Source organism: Lutra lutra, chromosome 7, assembly GCF_902655055.1.
Source record: "Lutra lutra chromosome 7, mLutLut1.2, whole genome shotgun sequence".
NCBI classification, from domain to species: domain Eukaryota; kingdom Metazoa; phylum Chordata; class Mammalia; order Carnivora; family Mustelidae; genus Lutra; species Lutra lutra.
In genome coordinates, this window is record NC_062284.1 from 130,555,076 (window position 1) to 130,568,841 (window position 13,766).

General features: G+C 51.1%; 1 protein-coding gene across 2 annotated transcripts; it reads left to right on the forward strand.

Moving 5' to 3' along the window:
- The first annotated feature begins 3,341 nt into the window (after nt 1–3,341).
- Nucleotides 3,342–12,964, forward strand: LOC125105020 (uncharacterized). Of its 2 annotated transcripts, XM_047738030.1 has the most exons (5): nt 3,342–3,519; nt 8,802–8,886; nt 9,787–9,999; nt 11,525–11,656; nt 12,369–12,964. In XM_047738030.1, the coding sequence occupies exons 1-5, from the start codon at nt 3,464–3,466 to the stop codon at nt 12,534–12,536; spliced, it is 654 nt and encodes a 217-aa protein (XP_047593986.1). In that variant the 5' UTR covers nt 3,342–3,463; the 3' UTR covers nt 12,537–12,964. The 2 variants fall into 2 exon arrangements, 1 of the variants encoding a protein (XP_047593986.1); XR_007128786.1 differs by lacking the exons at nt 11,525–11,656; nt 12,369–12,964 and adding an exon at nt 6,009–6,084 and having other exon boundaries at nt 8,802–10,425.
- The last annotated feature ends 802 nt before the right edge of the window (nt 12,965–13,766 follow it).

The window sequence follows — 13,766 nt, forward strand, 5'->3', positions numbered from 1 at the left end:
GGAACCCCTTCCCTTCTCTCAGTGCTGCTTTTCCCTGAGCAGACTTCATTTTTAGGCTGTTTTTCACTTGGCAGTGGCCAGATGGCAAGCAGCAATATCAGACTTACATCATAGCCATGCCAGCAGTGAAATAGCCCTTCTTCTCCAATAATTCAGCAAAAATGCTAAAGAGGGCTGTCATTGGCTCAGGGAGGTCACATGTCCACCTCTGACCAATCATGGCAATCAAAGGCACAGAGTGCTGTCACTGGTTGGGTCAGAGTCATGTGCTTCCGGGGGCGGTGGGGGTGGGGGTTTGCTGAGCTGTCAGCCCTCTCTGGGCTGGAGGGAGGAGGGGTGTGTTCCCACCAGGAAGAAGAATAGGATGCTGGATGGGCTAACACAACAGATGTCTCTCCTCTGTGGGGATGCTGTTCTCCCTTTCACACTCCGACTGAAGGCTAGGCCCATCCCTCAGAGTCCATTTACATACTCAAGTGTCAGAGTCTTTCTAAGACTGTTCTGAGTCTAAGGGAGACAAGGGGACCAGTCAAGGATTCTTCAGGAAGCACAAACCCAGTCTGGCTCCCAAGTGAGAGTTTATTTATTTATTTTAAAAGATTTTTATTTTTTTCTTAGACAGAGATCACAAGCAGGCAGAGAGGCAGGCAGAGAGAGAGAGGAGGAAGCAGGCTCCCCGCTGAGCAGAGAGCCCGATGTAGGGCTCAATCCCAGGACCCTGATACCATGACCTGAGCCGAAGGCAGAGGCTCGACCCACTGAGCTACCCAGGCGCCCCCTAAGTGAGAGTTTATGACTTCAGTAGTCAGTTCAGTTGGTGCTTGGATGCTGCTCGCAGGAAACTGGCTTGCTTGGCTTCTACCTGTCACTGGAAGGCACTGATAGAATTTGCCCAGGTAAAGAAGTTAGACTTTTCAACATGTGGATTTATTGCGACTCAGTCAAGAAGACTTCTGACTCTCTTGCCCACTTCAGTCTCACTGATAGTGTTCTGGAGGCCACCACCTCTCTAGTCCCTTCACAGAAAAGGAAAGAGTTGTCTATGAATGTTGCCTTGACTCCCTCACCAGCTGGCTATTCTGTTTGTATTTATTTATTTTTATTGTTTTAATCAAAGTAATAGCTGTGTTTTAAAAATCAAATACACTAGGAGGCTTATCCCAGCTCAACTTCTCCTCCCCACAGGCAACTGTATTTAACTGTATTTTAAAAAAAGATTTTATTTACTTGAGAGAGAGTAGCAGACTCCCTGCTGAGCAGAGAGCCCTACTCGGAGTTCGATCCCTGGACCTGGGATCATGATCTGAGCCTAAGTCAGACACTTAACCGAATGAACCACCCAGGAGCCCCCATTTAACTGTATTTTTTTAAATTTTAAAAAGTAATCTCTATGACCAATGTGGGGTTTGAACTCACGACCTCGAGATCAAGAGTTTCATGCTCTATCAACTGAGCCAGCCAGGTGCCCCTAATTTTTAAACTTTTAAAATAATTTCATATGGTATGGGGTGCCTGGGTGGCTCAGTGGGTTGAGCCTCTGCCTTTGGCTCAGGTCATGATCCCAGAGTCCTGGGATCGAGCTCCGCATCAGGTTCTCTGCTCAGCGGGGAGCCTGCTTCCTCCTCTCTCTCTACCTGCCTCTCTGCCTACTTGTGATCTGTCAAATAAATAAATTAAATTAAAAATAAAATAAAAAATACTGTTTAAAAAAATTTCATACGTTATTTACCTCGATTTTTAAATAAGATAAATATAAATATTTATATATATAGATATATACAATATATAGCTCTATATATTATATAATATAAATATATGATATAAATATGAATATATACAATATAAATATAAAAGTATATATAAATATATTAATTTATATAAAAAATATATGTTTTTTAAAAGTTACGATCAATTAACTTTCTATAGTGAAATCTTGGGATTTAGTCCTCTCACCATATACCCTAATCCTCAGCCCAATGCACCAATCCTCCTATGACATTTTTACATAAGCCATTAGTGTTTACATTATTATGTGCATGTGAAATTTGTTCACAGCTGAGTCTTAATAGTGCACTATGATTACATTTTCTCTCTCATGTAACTGGAGTTACTCATTTGCCTGTTTCTTCTCCTTCTCCTTCTTCCTTCGCACCCCCTCTCCCCCTCCTCCTCCTTCTTTGCTTGGTTAGCTTCCCCCTCCCCCCACTTCATTTCTGGAGCCCTGTCCTGCTTCAAATTGAACTAGCTGACCTCACTGTTATCCTAGAATGTTCGTTCCCTCCGTCATCCTGGGGGATCCATTATTCCTTTCCCTTTCTTTTTGCTGGCACAAATCCTTCCTTTTTTCCTGAAAAATTGTGCATTAGAGGTAAACATTTTGAGGACTTTTTTGTCTAAAACATTTGCATTCTCGCCACACACTGATTGATAGTTTGGCTGGATATCGAAATGCAGGCTTGACAAAATTTTTTCCCAGAACTTTGAAAGTATTGTTCTGTTGTCTTCTAGCTTCCCGTGTCACTGATGAGTGGTGTGAGGCCATTTTAATTCCTGGTTTTCTTCCCCAGGGCTTTACAGAATGCCTGGGACCTGGTAACACTCAACAAATGTTTGTTGAAGGAATGAGTAAACCCAGGCACACTGGTCACGTTCAGGATGGTTGGTGAAGCTGTAGAGCTTGACATACTGACTTAGAGCCTGTTTCTCTGCCATCATCATCACCCACCCACGGTTTCTGGGTTTTGTAAGGGGTAGTGCTCTCACCCTAACCCTATCCTGGAGGGATAGATCCAAAAGATTCTCACCACTGAGCTCCAGGGAGCTTTCAGCCTGGCTAGTGATGGTTCCATTCATCAAGCTGCTACAGAAATCTACTACATCCAAACGTTCCTGGAGACCATTGATTGCTTGTCACCCTCTTCCTATTTGCAGGGGGAGGCGGTTCAGGTCCTGTGTCTAAGGCCACTCCTACCAACTGGCTCCTGACCCGTCATAGTTCCCTGCACCTGCGAGCCACCCCTGTAATAATAATCTTCAGGAGGCTTCTGCCTTAGTTCAGGCCATGACATTTCTCTCCTAGAATACTCCTACAGTCTCCTAACCTATAGGCTAAGCAGTTTTGAAACAGATCCGCAAATCTTTGACACTCCTCCTTCGAAAAGGTGGAGACTAATTCCACTCCCTGTAAGTGTAGGCTGGATTTACTGACTCACTTCTAACAAATGGAATTTGGCAGAAGTGGCTTTATGTGATTAAGTCATAAAAGCACTTTGGCCTCCCTTTTGTGCTGTCTTGGATCGCTGATTGTGATGTTAGCTGCCATGTTGTGAGTAACCCTAAGGAGAGGCCCATGTGGTGAGGTTCTGAAGCCTTCTGCCAACAACATGTGAGGCAGCCATCTTGACTAAGACCGCCCAGCCTCAGTCAAGGCTTCCAACAGCTTGCAACTGCAGGAGAGACCCTAATGCAGAAGTACCCGATTGGGCTGCTCTCAGATTCCCCGACGTCAGAAATTGTCAGGTAATAAATGTTCGTCGTTCTGAGCTGCTAAGTTTTAGAGTAAAGGTTATGCAGCAGTAAACAGCAAATACTCCATTTTGGAAATCACCCTCCAAACCACTGCCAAAGTCATCTTTCTAAAATAAAAATCTGATCAAGTAATTTCAAAAAATTTTTAACTGAACTATAGGTGACATACAATATTAAATTAGCTTCAGGCATACAATATAGCGATGAAACATGTATTATCTACATTACAAAATGCTCACACAAAAAGTATATTGCAATATTATTGACTATATACCCTATGCTGTATTTTTTGTCCCTGTGACTTATTTACTTTAAAATGGGAAGTAGCTCTTAATCTCCAGCACCCATTTTGCCCATGACCAAGTAATTGTCTTTCTTTCTTTTTTTTTTTTTTAAGATTTTTTATTTATTTATTTGACAGAGCGAGAGAGAGAGCACAAGCAGGGGGAAAAGCACATAGAGGAAGAGGGAGAAGCAGACTCCCCACTGAGCAGGGAGCCTGATGCAGGGCTTAATCCCAGGACCCTGAGATCCAGCCCCACATGGGGTCCCTGCTCAGTGGGGAGCCTGCTTCTCTCTCTGCCTCACCACCCTGCCCCCCATTGGGCTCTCTCTTTCACACTCTTTCTCTCAAATAAATAAAATCTTTAAAATAAATAAATTAATAGATCGATTAATTAATTAATTAAAAACCCAGTGCTGTGGCTACCCACAACTTTCAAGGTAAAGTCTGGACTCCCTGCTTAGCACTCAGGGCCTCTGTGTCACACATGGTCTCTCTGCTCCCTCTGGAGTGGAGTTCCGGCCAAATGCTCACCATCTTTGCTGTGGGACTACCGGTGTTTCCTTAACCAGCCCGTGCTATCTCTGGGCCTTCGTCCATGTCGTTCTCTCTGCCTGGATTAATCTACGTGTTCCTCTTCCTCTAACTATCGAACCAGCTAACTAGCCCCCCAACAAACCGACTAACAAGAATGTCATGGGTGCTGGTAGATGGTGAGCCCTCCCGCCCTTGGGGTCTGTGGCATATGGATTCCACTTGGCACCAGGGAGCCTCACCTCTGGGATTTGAACAAAGAGAATCGAGCCAAAGGGGGAGGGTGGGGAGGGTAGCTAGCAATGAATTCCTGTTCAGAAGCCTTTTGTGACTCATCCCCGAGATAACCAGGAGATACTGGGTGGTTGGGGCGCGCTGACTCGTTGCTCTGTAATTGCTCTCAAGTCAGCTCATGTTTGTGCATCTTATTTCCATAATGCAAGCTCCGTGGCGAAAACTATTCATTTTACCCGTTCTTCTTCTGTTCTGCCTGTTCCACCCTCTCTTCCCGATCAGTGTCCTGTATCCGGGGTGTGCCCGCCCCATGGTCGCAGAGGGAGAGCTGGCTGGGGAGGGCTGGGGGCTTGCTGACTCAGGAAGGAGACCCACCCTCTCTGCTCCCCCATCCGTCACACATCACACGCAGCCTTGTTACCCCCCCCCACCGCCGCCATCTTGGGTCGGGGTTGCCTAGCAGCCGTGTGAGGTGGGGATTCTTGCACAAGTGAGTTCTGGAGGGAGGGTTCTCCGGTGAGACAGCGAGGGAGCGAGGGGAGCAGGAGAGGGCAGGGAAGATGCTTGGCGTCTGGGTGGGTTCGGCTGATGTGTCGTGTCAGCGGTTTCTTTGGGGAGCTCTGGAGTATGAGCAGCGCCACAAAATTGTCACCTCTTGAGGCGGGGAGGCTGGCATTGTGTGTTCGGTCATTGCCGAACTGGGCTCAGCACTGGGGAACAACCAGCATTCCAGGCTGGGCTACTCCAGTAGGCCGCGGTGGGGAGCAATTCTCAGAAGGTGTCCGCGGGAAGCATCTGACACTCTGCTGCTGTAGGTGGAGTTGCCATCCTGGCACAAGGATCTGGGTCACTGTGCCCAGCACCTTGGATGTGCTCCTCCTGGCCTGATGCTGCCCCACTGTCCACAGACACCCAAGGTTCAGGCTCCCAGAAGTCCAAGGTTGGGGGTTGGCGGCCCAAACAGGCCTAGAATTTACCCAAGGAACCCTTTATGAAAGAAGGCTTTGTAGGGGGCTGAACAGGGTCCCTTCCACATTTGCATCCCCCTGGAACACCAGAACACGAGCTTATTTGGAAACGGTCTGTGCAGATGTAATAAGTTAAGGATCTCCAGGTATAATCATCCTAGATTTAGGACGGGCCCTAAATCCAATAGCAAGTGTCCTCATACGAAGAGAAGACACACAGAGACACACAGGAAAGAAGGCCACGTGACAAGGGTGGAGCTCAGAGTCCTGTGTCTACATGGCGAGGAATGCTAGAAGCATCAGAAGCTGGAAGAGGCAAGGAAAGACAGAGCCACCCCTCCCCCCTCAATCCCTCCCTTGGGGCCTTCAGAAGGAGTATGGCCTTGCCAGCATCTTGATTTTGGACTGTTGACTTCCTTTTTTTTTTTTTTTTAATATTTATTTATTTATTCATTTGACAGAGACAGATCGCCTAGGATCATGACCTGAGTGGAACAAAGGCAGATGCTTAGCCGGCTGAGACACCCAGTTGCCCCTGTAGGTTTTCAATTTTTTTTTTATCTTCTGCATGTATAACTTAAAAAAAAAACAAAGCAACATATTTTATTTATTTATTTTTAAAGATTTTATTTATTTATTTGACAGAGAGAGAGAGATCACAAGTAGGCAAGAGACAGGCAGAGAGAGAGGAGGAAGCAGGTTCCCCACTGAGCGGAGAGCCCGATGCGGGACTTGATCCCAGGACCCTGAGATCATGACGTGAGCCAAAGGCAGCGGCTCAACCCACTGAACCACCCAGGCACCCCGTCAACACATTTTAAAACAAAAAGAAAAATGTTCTGGTGCTTGAAGATAAACATGGGAAGAAGGGAAAGGAGTTACTTTACTCCTCCCTTTACCCACGTGGCCAACCCTGGGCATTTCCTTTGGGAGGCTTTTCATCTGTTCCCATATCTCCCTCCAGCAGCACCCAATGCCCAACAGGGCGGGATGCTAAGGGTGGCAGGTGAGCTCAGCGGCGCCCCTGGAGCCTGGAAGCCAGGAGTGGAAGAGTCCAGGCATGAGCAGTCCTGTGCGGGCCACAGAGGCTGAAAGCTAGCCGCACAAGTCAACACACAGAGGCCGGCTGGAGGAGTTGCGTGTTCAATTTCATAGCACAAAGCCTTGCACTCGATTTTTTTCTTAATTAGCTAAATCACCAAGTGGGTGGGGGAGACAGAACCCCTTGCAGTTTCCAGGGGAGAAGAGAGGGCTGTGAACGGGCGGCAGGGAGGGCCTGGCCAAGGGTGGGAGCGGGGGCGGGTGAACTTCTGATCTGGGCAGCTGACAGCTGAGCTGTGGTGGGGAGCTGACCAGGGTCAGGTGCGGTGCTGGGTCGTGGGAACGGGGAGTCCCGCGCCTCCTGGGCACCAGCTCTCTAAGCGACACATGTTAACGTAATATGTTGACGTGAGGGTTTCTAAGACCAAGATGAAAAATCATTGGGAGCAGAGCTTCCCCAACTCTGTGGTCAAGGACCAATTGTTTTCTTAATGTCTAGTCCATGATGGGCCATTTCTTTTGTGAAATATAACACAAGAGAATTGCTGGAAAAAAGGAAATGAACAAAGGACATAACATACAAGCCAAAAAAAATTTTTTTTTATTAGATTCAAGGGACATAAAACAATTCTGTTGAGTTGCCATGAAAGGATCTTAGTGCTTGGGGACAATTGCAATACTTACCCGGATCTGAGCACACAGCTTGCACAGGGGACCCAAGCCCACTTTGAGTTGCCCTGCTCCAGAGGGAGCCTCGGGGAGCAAGACGGTGAGAGCTTCAAAGAGGATGGCCAGAAACTGGGGCCTTGAGGGCAGTGTCCCAACCGCCCCCTCCCGGGCTCCCACATCCTGGTCTGGGACACTCCTGGGAAGAGAAGGCCCTGGGGAAGCAGGCAGGCCAGGCTGGGATCAGTGATGTCCTGGCATGTTCATTCATCAGAAGGCCTACATAATTGTGTTATTTAAGTGTTTGTTCAACATTTGTTTGGAGGAGAAGCTGGGCTCTGCCTGGGGTGCAGAGTTGCAGGAGGGGAGGCTGTGGGAGGCTTTGGTTTCTCCCTGACACCGCTGCGCAGTGTGGCTCTGCTCTCGGTGGCTGACCCCCTCTTTCCCCACAAACCCCCTGCCAGCGACAGGACCATCCTCTTTGGAAGGAGGCTCAGGAAAGAGCCCTGGATGGAGAATGTTCCTAGGCAGCAGTCCCTCCCCAACCCTGCAGGCAGTTTGTCGCATTGCTTCCATGGGCCCCGAGGAAGGTCTCTAGCCCTTCCCAGAGAGGTGCTGGAGAATTGGGCTCACTCAGTCCTGTTAGGACTGGCCATATTTTAGCAGCCAGTGTGGGATCCTCCTCCTGGCTTAGTATCTGGACAGCTGCCCGGCAGGCCTCCTTTAATTATCTCTGTGAGGGAGCAGGTTATTAACCTGTTTCCCTGCTGCGATGGGACAAGGATAATAAGAATAAAAATAGCCACCCTCTCTGCCTGGGAGCCGGCTGCCGGGCTCAGCACCTCACGTGCACGCTCTCCTCTCAGTCTCACAGCCCCGGGACGGGGTGTGTGGACCATGCCCCCATTTTGCAGATTAGCAAAATGTGGCTCAACATCTTAAGCAAGCTGCTGGGGTTGCACAGGTGGAGCTGGGAGAGGTAGGGAGAGCCAGGTCTGTCCTGCTCTGGGCCCACGTTCTGCACCAGGGCATGGGGGCCTTGAACGAGTGGTGGGGAAGAAGAGCCCAAAGTGAGATCTAGGAGTTTGTCTGGAAGGAGCCGGGCCAGTGGGGGTACAGAAAGCTGAGCTGCAAGGTAGCTGGGGTGGGTCGGGTCCATCTGGGCTCTGGGGAGGGGCAGGGCTCCGAGCAACCATCATCCTCTCCATCCCCATGGATGCAGTGTAGGGGGTGGGGTGGGAGCAGGCAGCCGCAGCTCTCCTGCCATTGTTTGAGCTCAAGCTCTGGGCTGAAGGGATGCTGGCGGGTGCCCATTGCTGGGCCTGGCTTCCGCAGGCGCTTTCCACTCAGCCCTCTCCCGGGGCTACACGGTGCCAGGCAGGCGCCCGCCAGTGGTTTTACCCTAGGACACTCCGCAGTTGTCTCACAGCCAAGACAGTGAATCCACTTGGGGCTTTCACATTTTTTTAAAGGTTAAAAAAAAGGAAATGATTTGGGGGATATGACCGGGCAAGACTTATGACCCCTTCCTTTGCGCCCTTTCCCAGGAAGACCCCGGAAAGAGAAGGTCTTCAGATCAGAGGGAAAGAAGGCAGCTGCTGTGAGACAGCTACCATCTGGGCCGGATGCAGGGTGAGGAACTCTGCCTAGACCATGTCACCTCTTCCTAGCGGCACTGAATCCTTAGCAGGGCAGACATGAGAAGCCCCACTTAGGTCTGGATCAAGAGTAGAGGGACGGGTGCTCTGCCTTCTGGCTGTAGCTCTGGGAGGTCCGCCAGCCCCAGAGATGTAGTGACGGCCGCCTGGGGTCCTTGGTTGTCCTCACCCGGAGTATCCACCCTCCCCCCATGAGATGCACCCCAAGGCTTTTCTGCACAATTGAGGATTGTACAAAGGTGAGGCTAAGGGCTGGAGGGCCCTGATGAGGGAGGCACACCATGGGGATGGAGGGTGAGCCCACACGGGGCGGATCCACACTGAGCCACGAGCCCCAAAACACTGACCCTGGATAATCAGCCCCAGAGAGGAGGAGGATAAAGAGAGAAATCCTGATTTTATTGGAGTTTAAACAAGAAGCAACTTAGAGATTATTGCAGTGACTAAGTTTATCTGAAAGTTATCAGATTAAATGTTATCTGAGATAATATGGGGCCAAATGCAGCTTATGATAAAAATAAGCTGAATAATGAGAAAAAGAAAACTCACATGTTTGCATGTCAAAGCATGAGGAATGTAGAATGATGTCCCTGGAAGACTGAGGCCGGCCTTCTCCACGGATCCTCGAGGCTGAGCTCCCGCTCAGCCCCAGGACAACCTCTCTGGATCTCCTGACGCCAAGGGAACTTCTGAGGGTCTAAGCTAAGGGTTCCCCTGTGATTCTTTCCGCCAAGATGTAGGGGAGGCTTTCTAGCCCCCAGGGGAAGGAGAGAGTGACAATCCCACAGGGGGACGCCGCAGTAAATCTGTCCCTCAGGAACTCACATGTCATGGCAGCCCCTGGGGAGAGACCTAACGCACCACTGTGTTTCAGAACCTTGCTGGACTCCACGTGAGCTCGATCCTCATAGATCACGGATGTCGCAGACAACGTAAAGGTTATGAAGCAAAATCAACAAACGCCACAGGGGAACCCACCACCTCACTTGAGGACTGCGCCCCGCATCTACTCCTCACCGCAACCTGTGAGATCCCATTTCACAGATGGAGAAACAGAGGCTCAGTGAGGTCTAGGTCACAGGAACCAGTGAGTGGCTGAGTCAGGATTTACCCCCTGTTGGTCTGTGCCCTTCCTGCCCCCTTGGCTCTCTCACGAGGGGTCCGAGTTCCCTGCCCAGGTCCTCTGTGCCCTCATCTTCTGGAGGATTGTAGGTCCCCCTGCCCAGGTGTCTGCATCCCGCTGCATCACAGAGCTTGAACGGAGCTTCCCCCCCCCGCCATGCTGAGCTGAGTCACCCCAGCCTCTGGGCACCCCCTAGAGTCAGGACAGCAGAGGAGCCCACACGGTCTCACTCGGCACCCCCTCAGCAGCCGCATGGGGACACCAGGACTGCCCAGAGTTGAGAACACCCGGTTTATCAGGTGTTTCCAGGCTGAACACACAAAGCGGCTGCTGGCCACAGAGAAAGGAAGGCTGGGCTTGGATGATCCATTGGTGGGAGACCTGGCCAGGTACCCCATCTCCTCCCTCACTTCATGTAAATGGCAAGCCAGGGGCTCGGTTCCCAGAGAGGGAGGGAAGTGTCGCGCTTACCTTCCCAAGGGACCTGTTCTAAAGAGTGAGGTGGGGAAGGGGCTCAGTCGGTTCAGATCTGCCTGCGGCTCAGGTCATGGTTCCAGGGTCCTGGGATCCAGCCCCACATCGGGCTCCCTGTTCGTTGGGGCCGGCTTCTCCCCTTCCCTCTGCTTCTCCCCTTGCTTGTGCTCTCTCACTCTCTGTCAAATAAATAAATAAAATCTTAAAAAATAAATAAATAAATGGAGTGCGCGGGGGCTCTCTTACCCTTGGCTCCCCTGGTTAACATTTAACTGGCACAGCATTGAAATGCTTGCCACCCCCCCAACTCCAAACCCTCCCACTACTGTCCCAGTCACTTCCCCTAGAAACCTGAGGAACTCTCCCAGATCCCACAACTACAGAGACATCTCTGGGGCCTCCAGGACCCTGACCCCGTGCCAAGGACAATGCCCCATTCTTACTACTGAGGCTGTGCCCTTGGGGTCATTAAAATGTTTGAATATCACCCCTGGTGGGACCTATTGTCTCAGTATTGAGACAACACCATTTTGAGGAAAGTTAGGGACTCTGACTTTAAGCTCTGTCACCAGTGAACAATGTGACCTTGGACACACAGTCTTTCTCCTCTTTGGGTCTCAGTTTCTTAATCTGTCAAATGAGGGCGCTGGATCAGGGGAGCTCTGAAGGCTTTGATAGAACCCTGGGATTCCGCCTTCTCCCCAAAACCGGTGTGTACGTGTGTGGGAGGTGGCGAATCCCCACTTTCCTTGCCACAGAGCCTCATCTCCAAGAGGGACAAGACCCACTGCCTTCCATACCTTCAGACTTTCAAACGAGGTGACCCCTGGTTTGATGGTCCCTGAGCCCCTTTCTATGTCCCATCCCCATCCCCCCCCGGGCCAGTTCACAACCACAAGCGCCTCAGATCTTCTGTCTGCTTCGAGGGCTTCCCCAGGCAGAGCCACAGAGCTGGGCGGGACTGCTTCCCCCTGAGCAGCCCCCCTTCCTTACTGTCACCTACCTTCTCCCCCAGCCCCTGTCCCAGGCTCAGCCCTGCCAGATCCCAGCTGGGGAGCCCCCCATAAGCACAAAGACCAGAGACTCCCAGAATGCAGTTCTGATGAGGGTGGACTGGAGGGACATAACCAACTACGAAGGAGTGCTGGTGTGTGGCAGTGGGAGGGGAAGTCTGGAGGGGGGAGATGGCCCCTTCCCCCACCCTCCTGAGCAGCCTGTCCTGGGGTGCTGGCAGAGACCGAACTCCTAGTTCCCCTCTTCCCTGAGACCCAGGCAAGCCAGGTGGTCCTGCCTTCACCTTTCTATCAGAAGCTCCAAGTCCCACAGGCCAGGAGACAGTGGGTTTTCCCATGGGAAGACATGGTAAATTATGTCTGTGCCATGTCGGGGGAGGGGATCTGTGATTTGCACCCAGAGGGAAAGGGAGTCCTAATAGAAGAATCCCTGTAGATGCGGGAGCTTTCCCCACTCAAAGGGAACACCCCCCCCACCCCCACCCCCCGCTGGGGCCCCAGGATGGAGGGGGAAGGGATTATTCCTGCACTTTTTTTTTTTTTATTTGTCAGAGAGAGAGAGAGAGCGCGCACGAGTGAGCACAGGCAGACAGAGTGGCAGGCCGAGGCAGAGGGAGAAGCAGGCTCCCCACAGAACAAGGAGCCCGATGCGGGACTCGATCCCAGGACGCTGGGATCATGACCTGAGCCGAAGGCAGCTGCTTAACCAACTGAGCCACCCAGGCGCCCTATTCCTGCACTTTTAACAGGCTTCCCTTCCCCTCTGATTCTGATGCACACCGAAGTTTGAGAACTTTGGAGAAAGTGAACACGTGCTCTAATAAGCTTCCTAACCTTCTCCCCTAGGACATCCAGATGGAGCTCTGTCTTTGCAGCTATGGTCTGAAATTCTCTAGCCCTGCAGAGTCCCCGGAGCCTGTTACCTCCTGCTTCCCTCTCAGCTCAGGGTGGACCCCACATGCTCAGCAACGCTGCATGCAAACTCTGGCCTCCTTGTCCCAGAATTCGGTCTGAGGGGGCCAGCCCAGGCCAGCTCCTCCCAGTCCAGTCCTCAGAGGGTCCTGCCTTCCGAACTACAACCTCACAGCACTCTTCTCTTGGTACGGAGGGCTGGCTTCACACCGACATGCCTTTGAAAGCCCGATCTGGTGTTCTTCCATGGACGATCGGAAGCGGCCTTGAGGAAGGATTCCTAACCCTGGTGGCATGCACCCCTGGGACGTCCGAGGACGGTCTACGGAGGGTCAGCAGACCCCCTGAAATTTATGCAAAATTGGGGGAGGGTGCATTTTCCTGGGGTAAATACCCAGTTTCCATCAGATTCTCAAAAGCTTCTGTGTCCAGAACGTACTAAGAAACGTGTTAAGGACAGGGACTTTCTCTTGGACAATCCTGTGCACTCCGAGGTGCCCCCTCACCGTGGAGCTCCCCATAGGACACATGTGATCATGATGTTAGCTGGGTTTGTTTCTGGAGGGGTAATGGTCTCCACCTTCTAGATGTGCTGACATGGGAAGGGCCATCACCATGGTAAGAAGAGAGTAGTCCCTTCTCTTTTTGAAATATCTCTAAGTCATCTTGGGGAGTAAGCACACCACACCCGGGCTTCCCCCCGAGACGGAAAGTATGGGGAGTGCGTGGACGAGAAAGAGGTCCCTGGGCAGGTCTCCCATTTAATTCATGGAAAGAAGGAGCAATCTGCCAGGTTTACAGCTCATGCTGTGTTCTGCACTGGCTTTTCACTCTGCACAGTAGTGGACTCCATCCTTGACTCTAGAAGCTGCTACGTGGGGAAAGACATAGTACATGGGAGAGACAGAAACATGGACAGAGATGGGGAGTGGGGCATCGTCACGTGGTCTTTCACACGGGTCGTATTGGAGATGGGGGATGAAGATGAAATGTCTTGGATGCTGAAGGATTAAGGACTAGAGCCCTGATGGGGAAGGAAAGATGGAAGTGTGAGTCCGGGGGCAGAGGGCGGGACTTGGAAGATTGGAGCAGGGCTGAGCTGTGGGAGTGTAGCAGGGTCCCAGCCTCAGTCCAAGATGTGCCTGTGCAGGAAGGCCTTCTAGAAACGTGTTTGCAGGAGCAGCGGAGGGGTGTGTGGGATCCGACTCATCTCCAGGGAGAGGGTCAGGCCCCAGATGCTAGAACCTAGAGGCGTCCAGGGGTAGGGGTAATTCTGGGCGCCGTGAGGGGAGTGACAAGTGACAAGGATTCCCCTCACATTTGAGTCATGCG

What these genes read in the sequence shown, in the direction of transcription:
- LOC125105020 (XM_047738030.1), top strand. Translation starts at nt 3,464, where the DNA reads ATGCAGAAGTACCCGATTGGGCTGCTCTCAGATTCCCCGACGTCAGAA. An exon ending in CCATCTGGGCCGGATGCAGG is followed by an intron (nt 8,887 to 9,786) that starts GTGAGGAACTCT and finishes ACTGTGTTTCAG; the next exon opens with AACCTTGCTGGACTCCACGT. An exon ending in GGTCTAGGTCACAGGAACCA is followed by an intron (nt 10,000 to 11,524) that starts GTGAGTGGCTGA and finishes CTTCTCCCCCAG; the next exon opens with CCCCTGTCCCAGGCTCAGCC.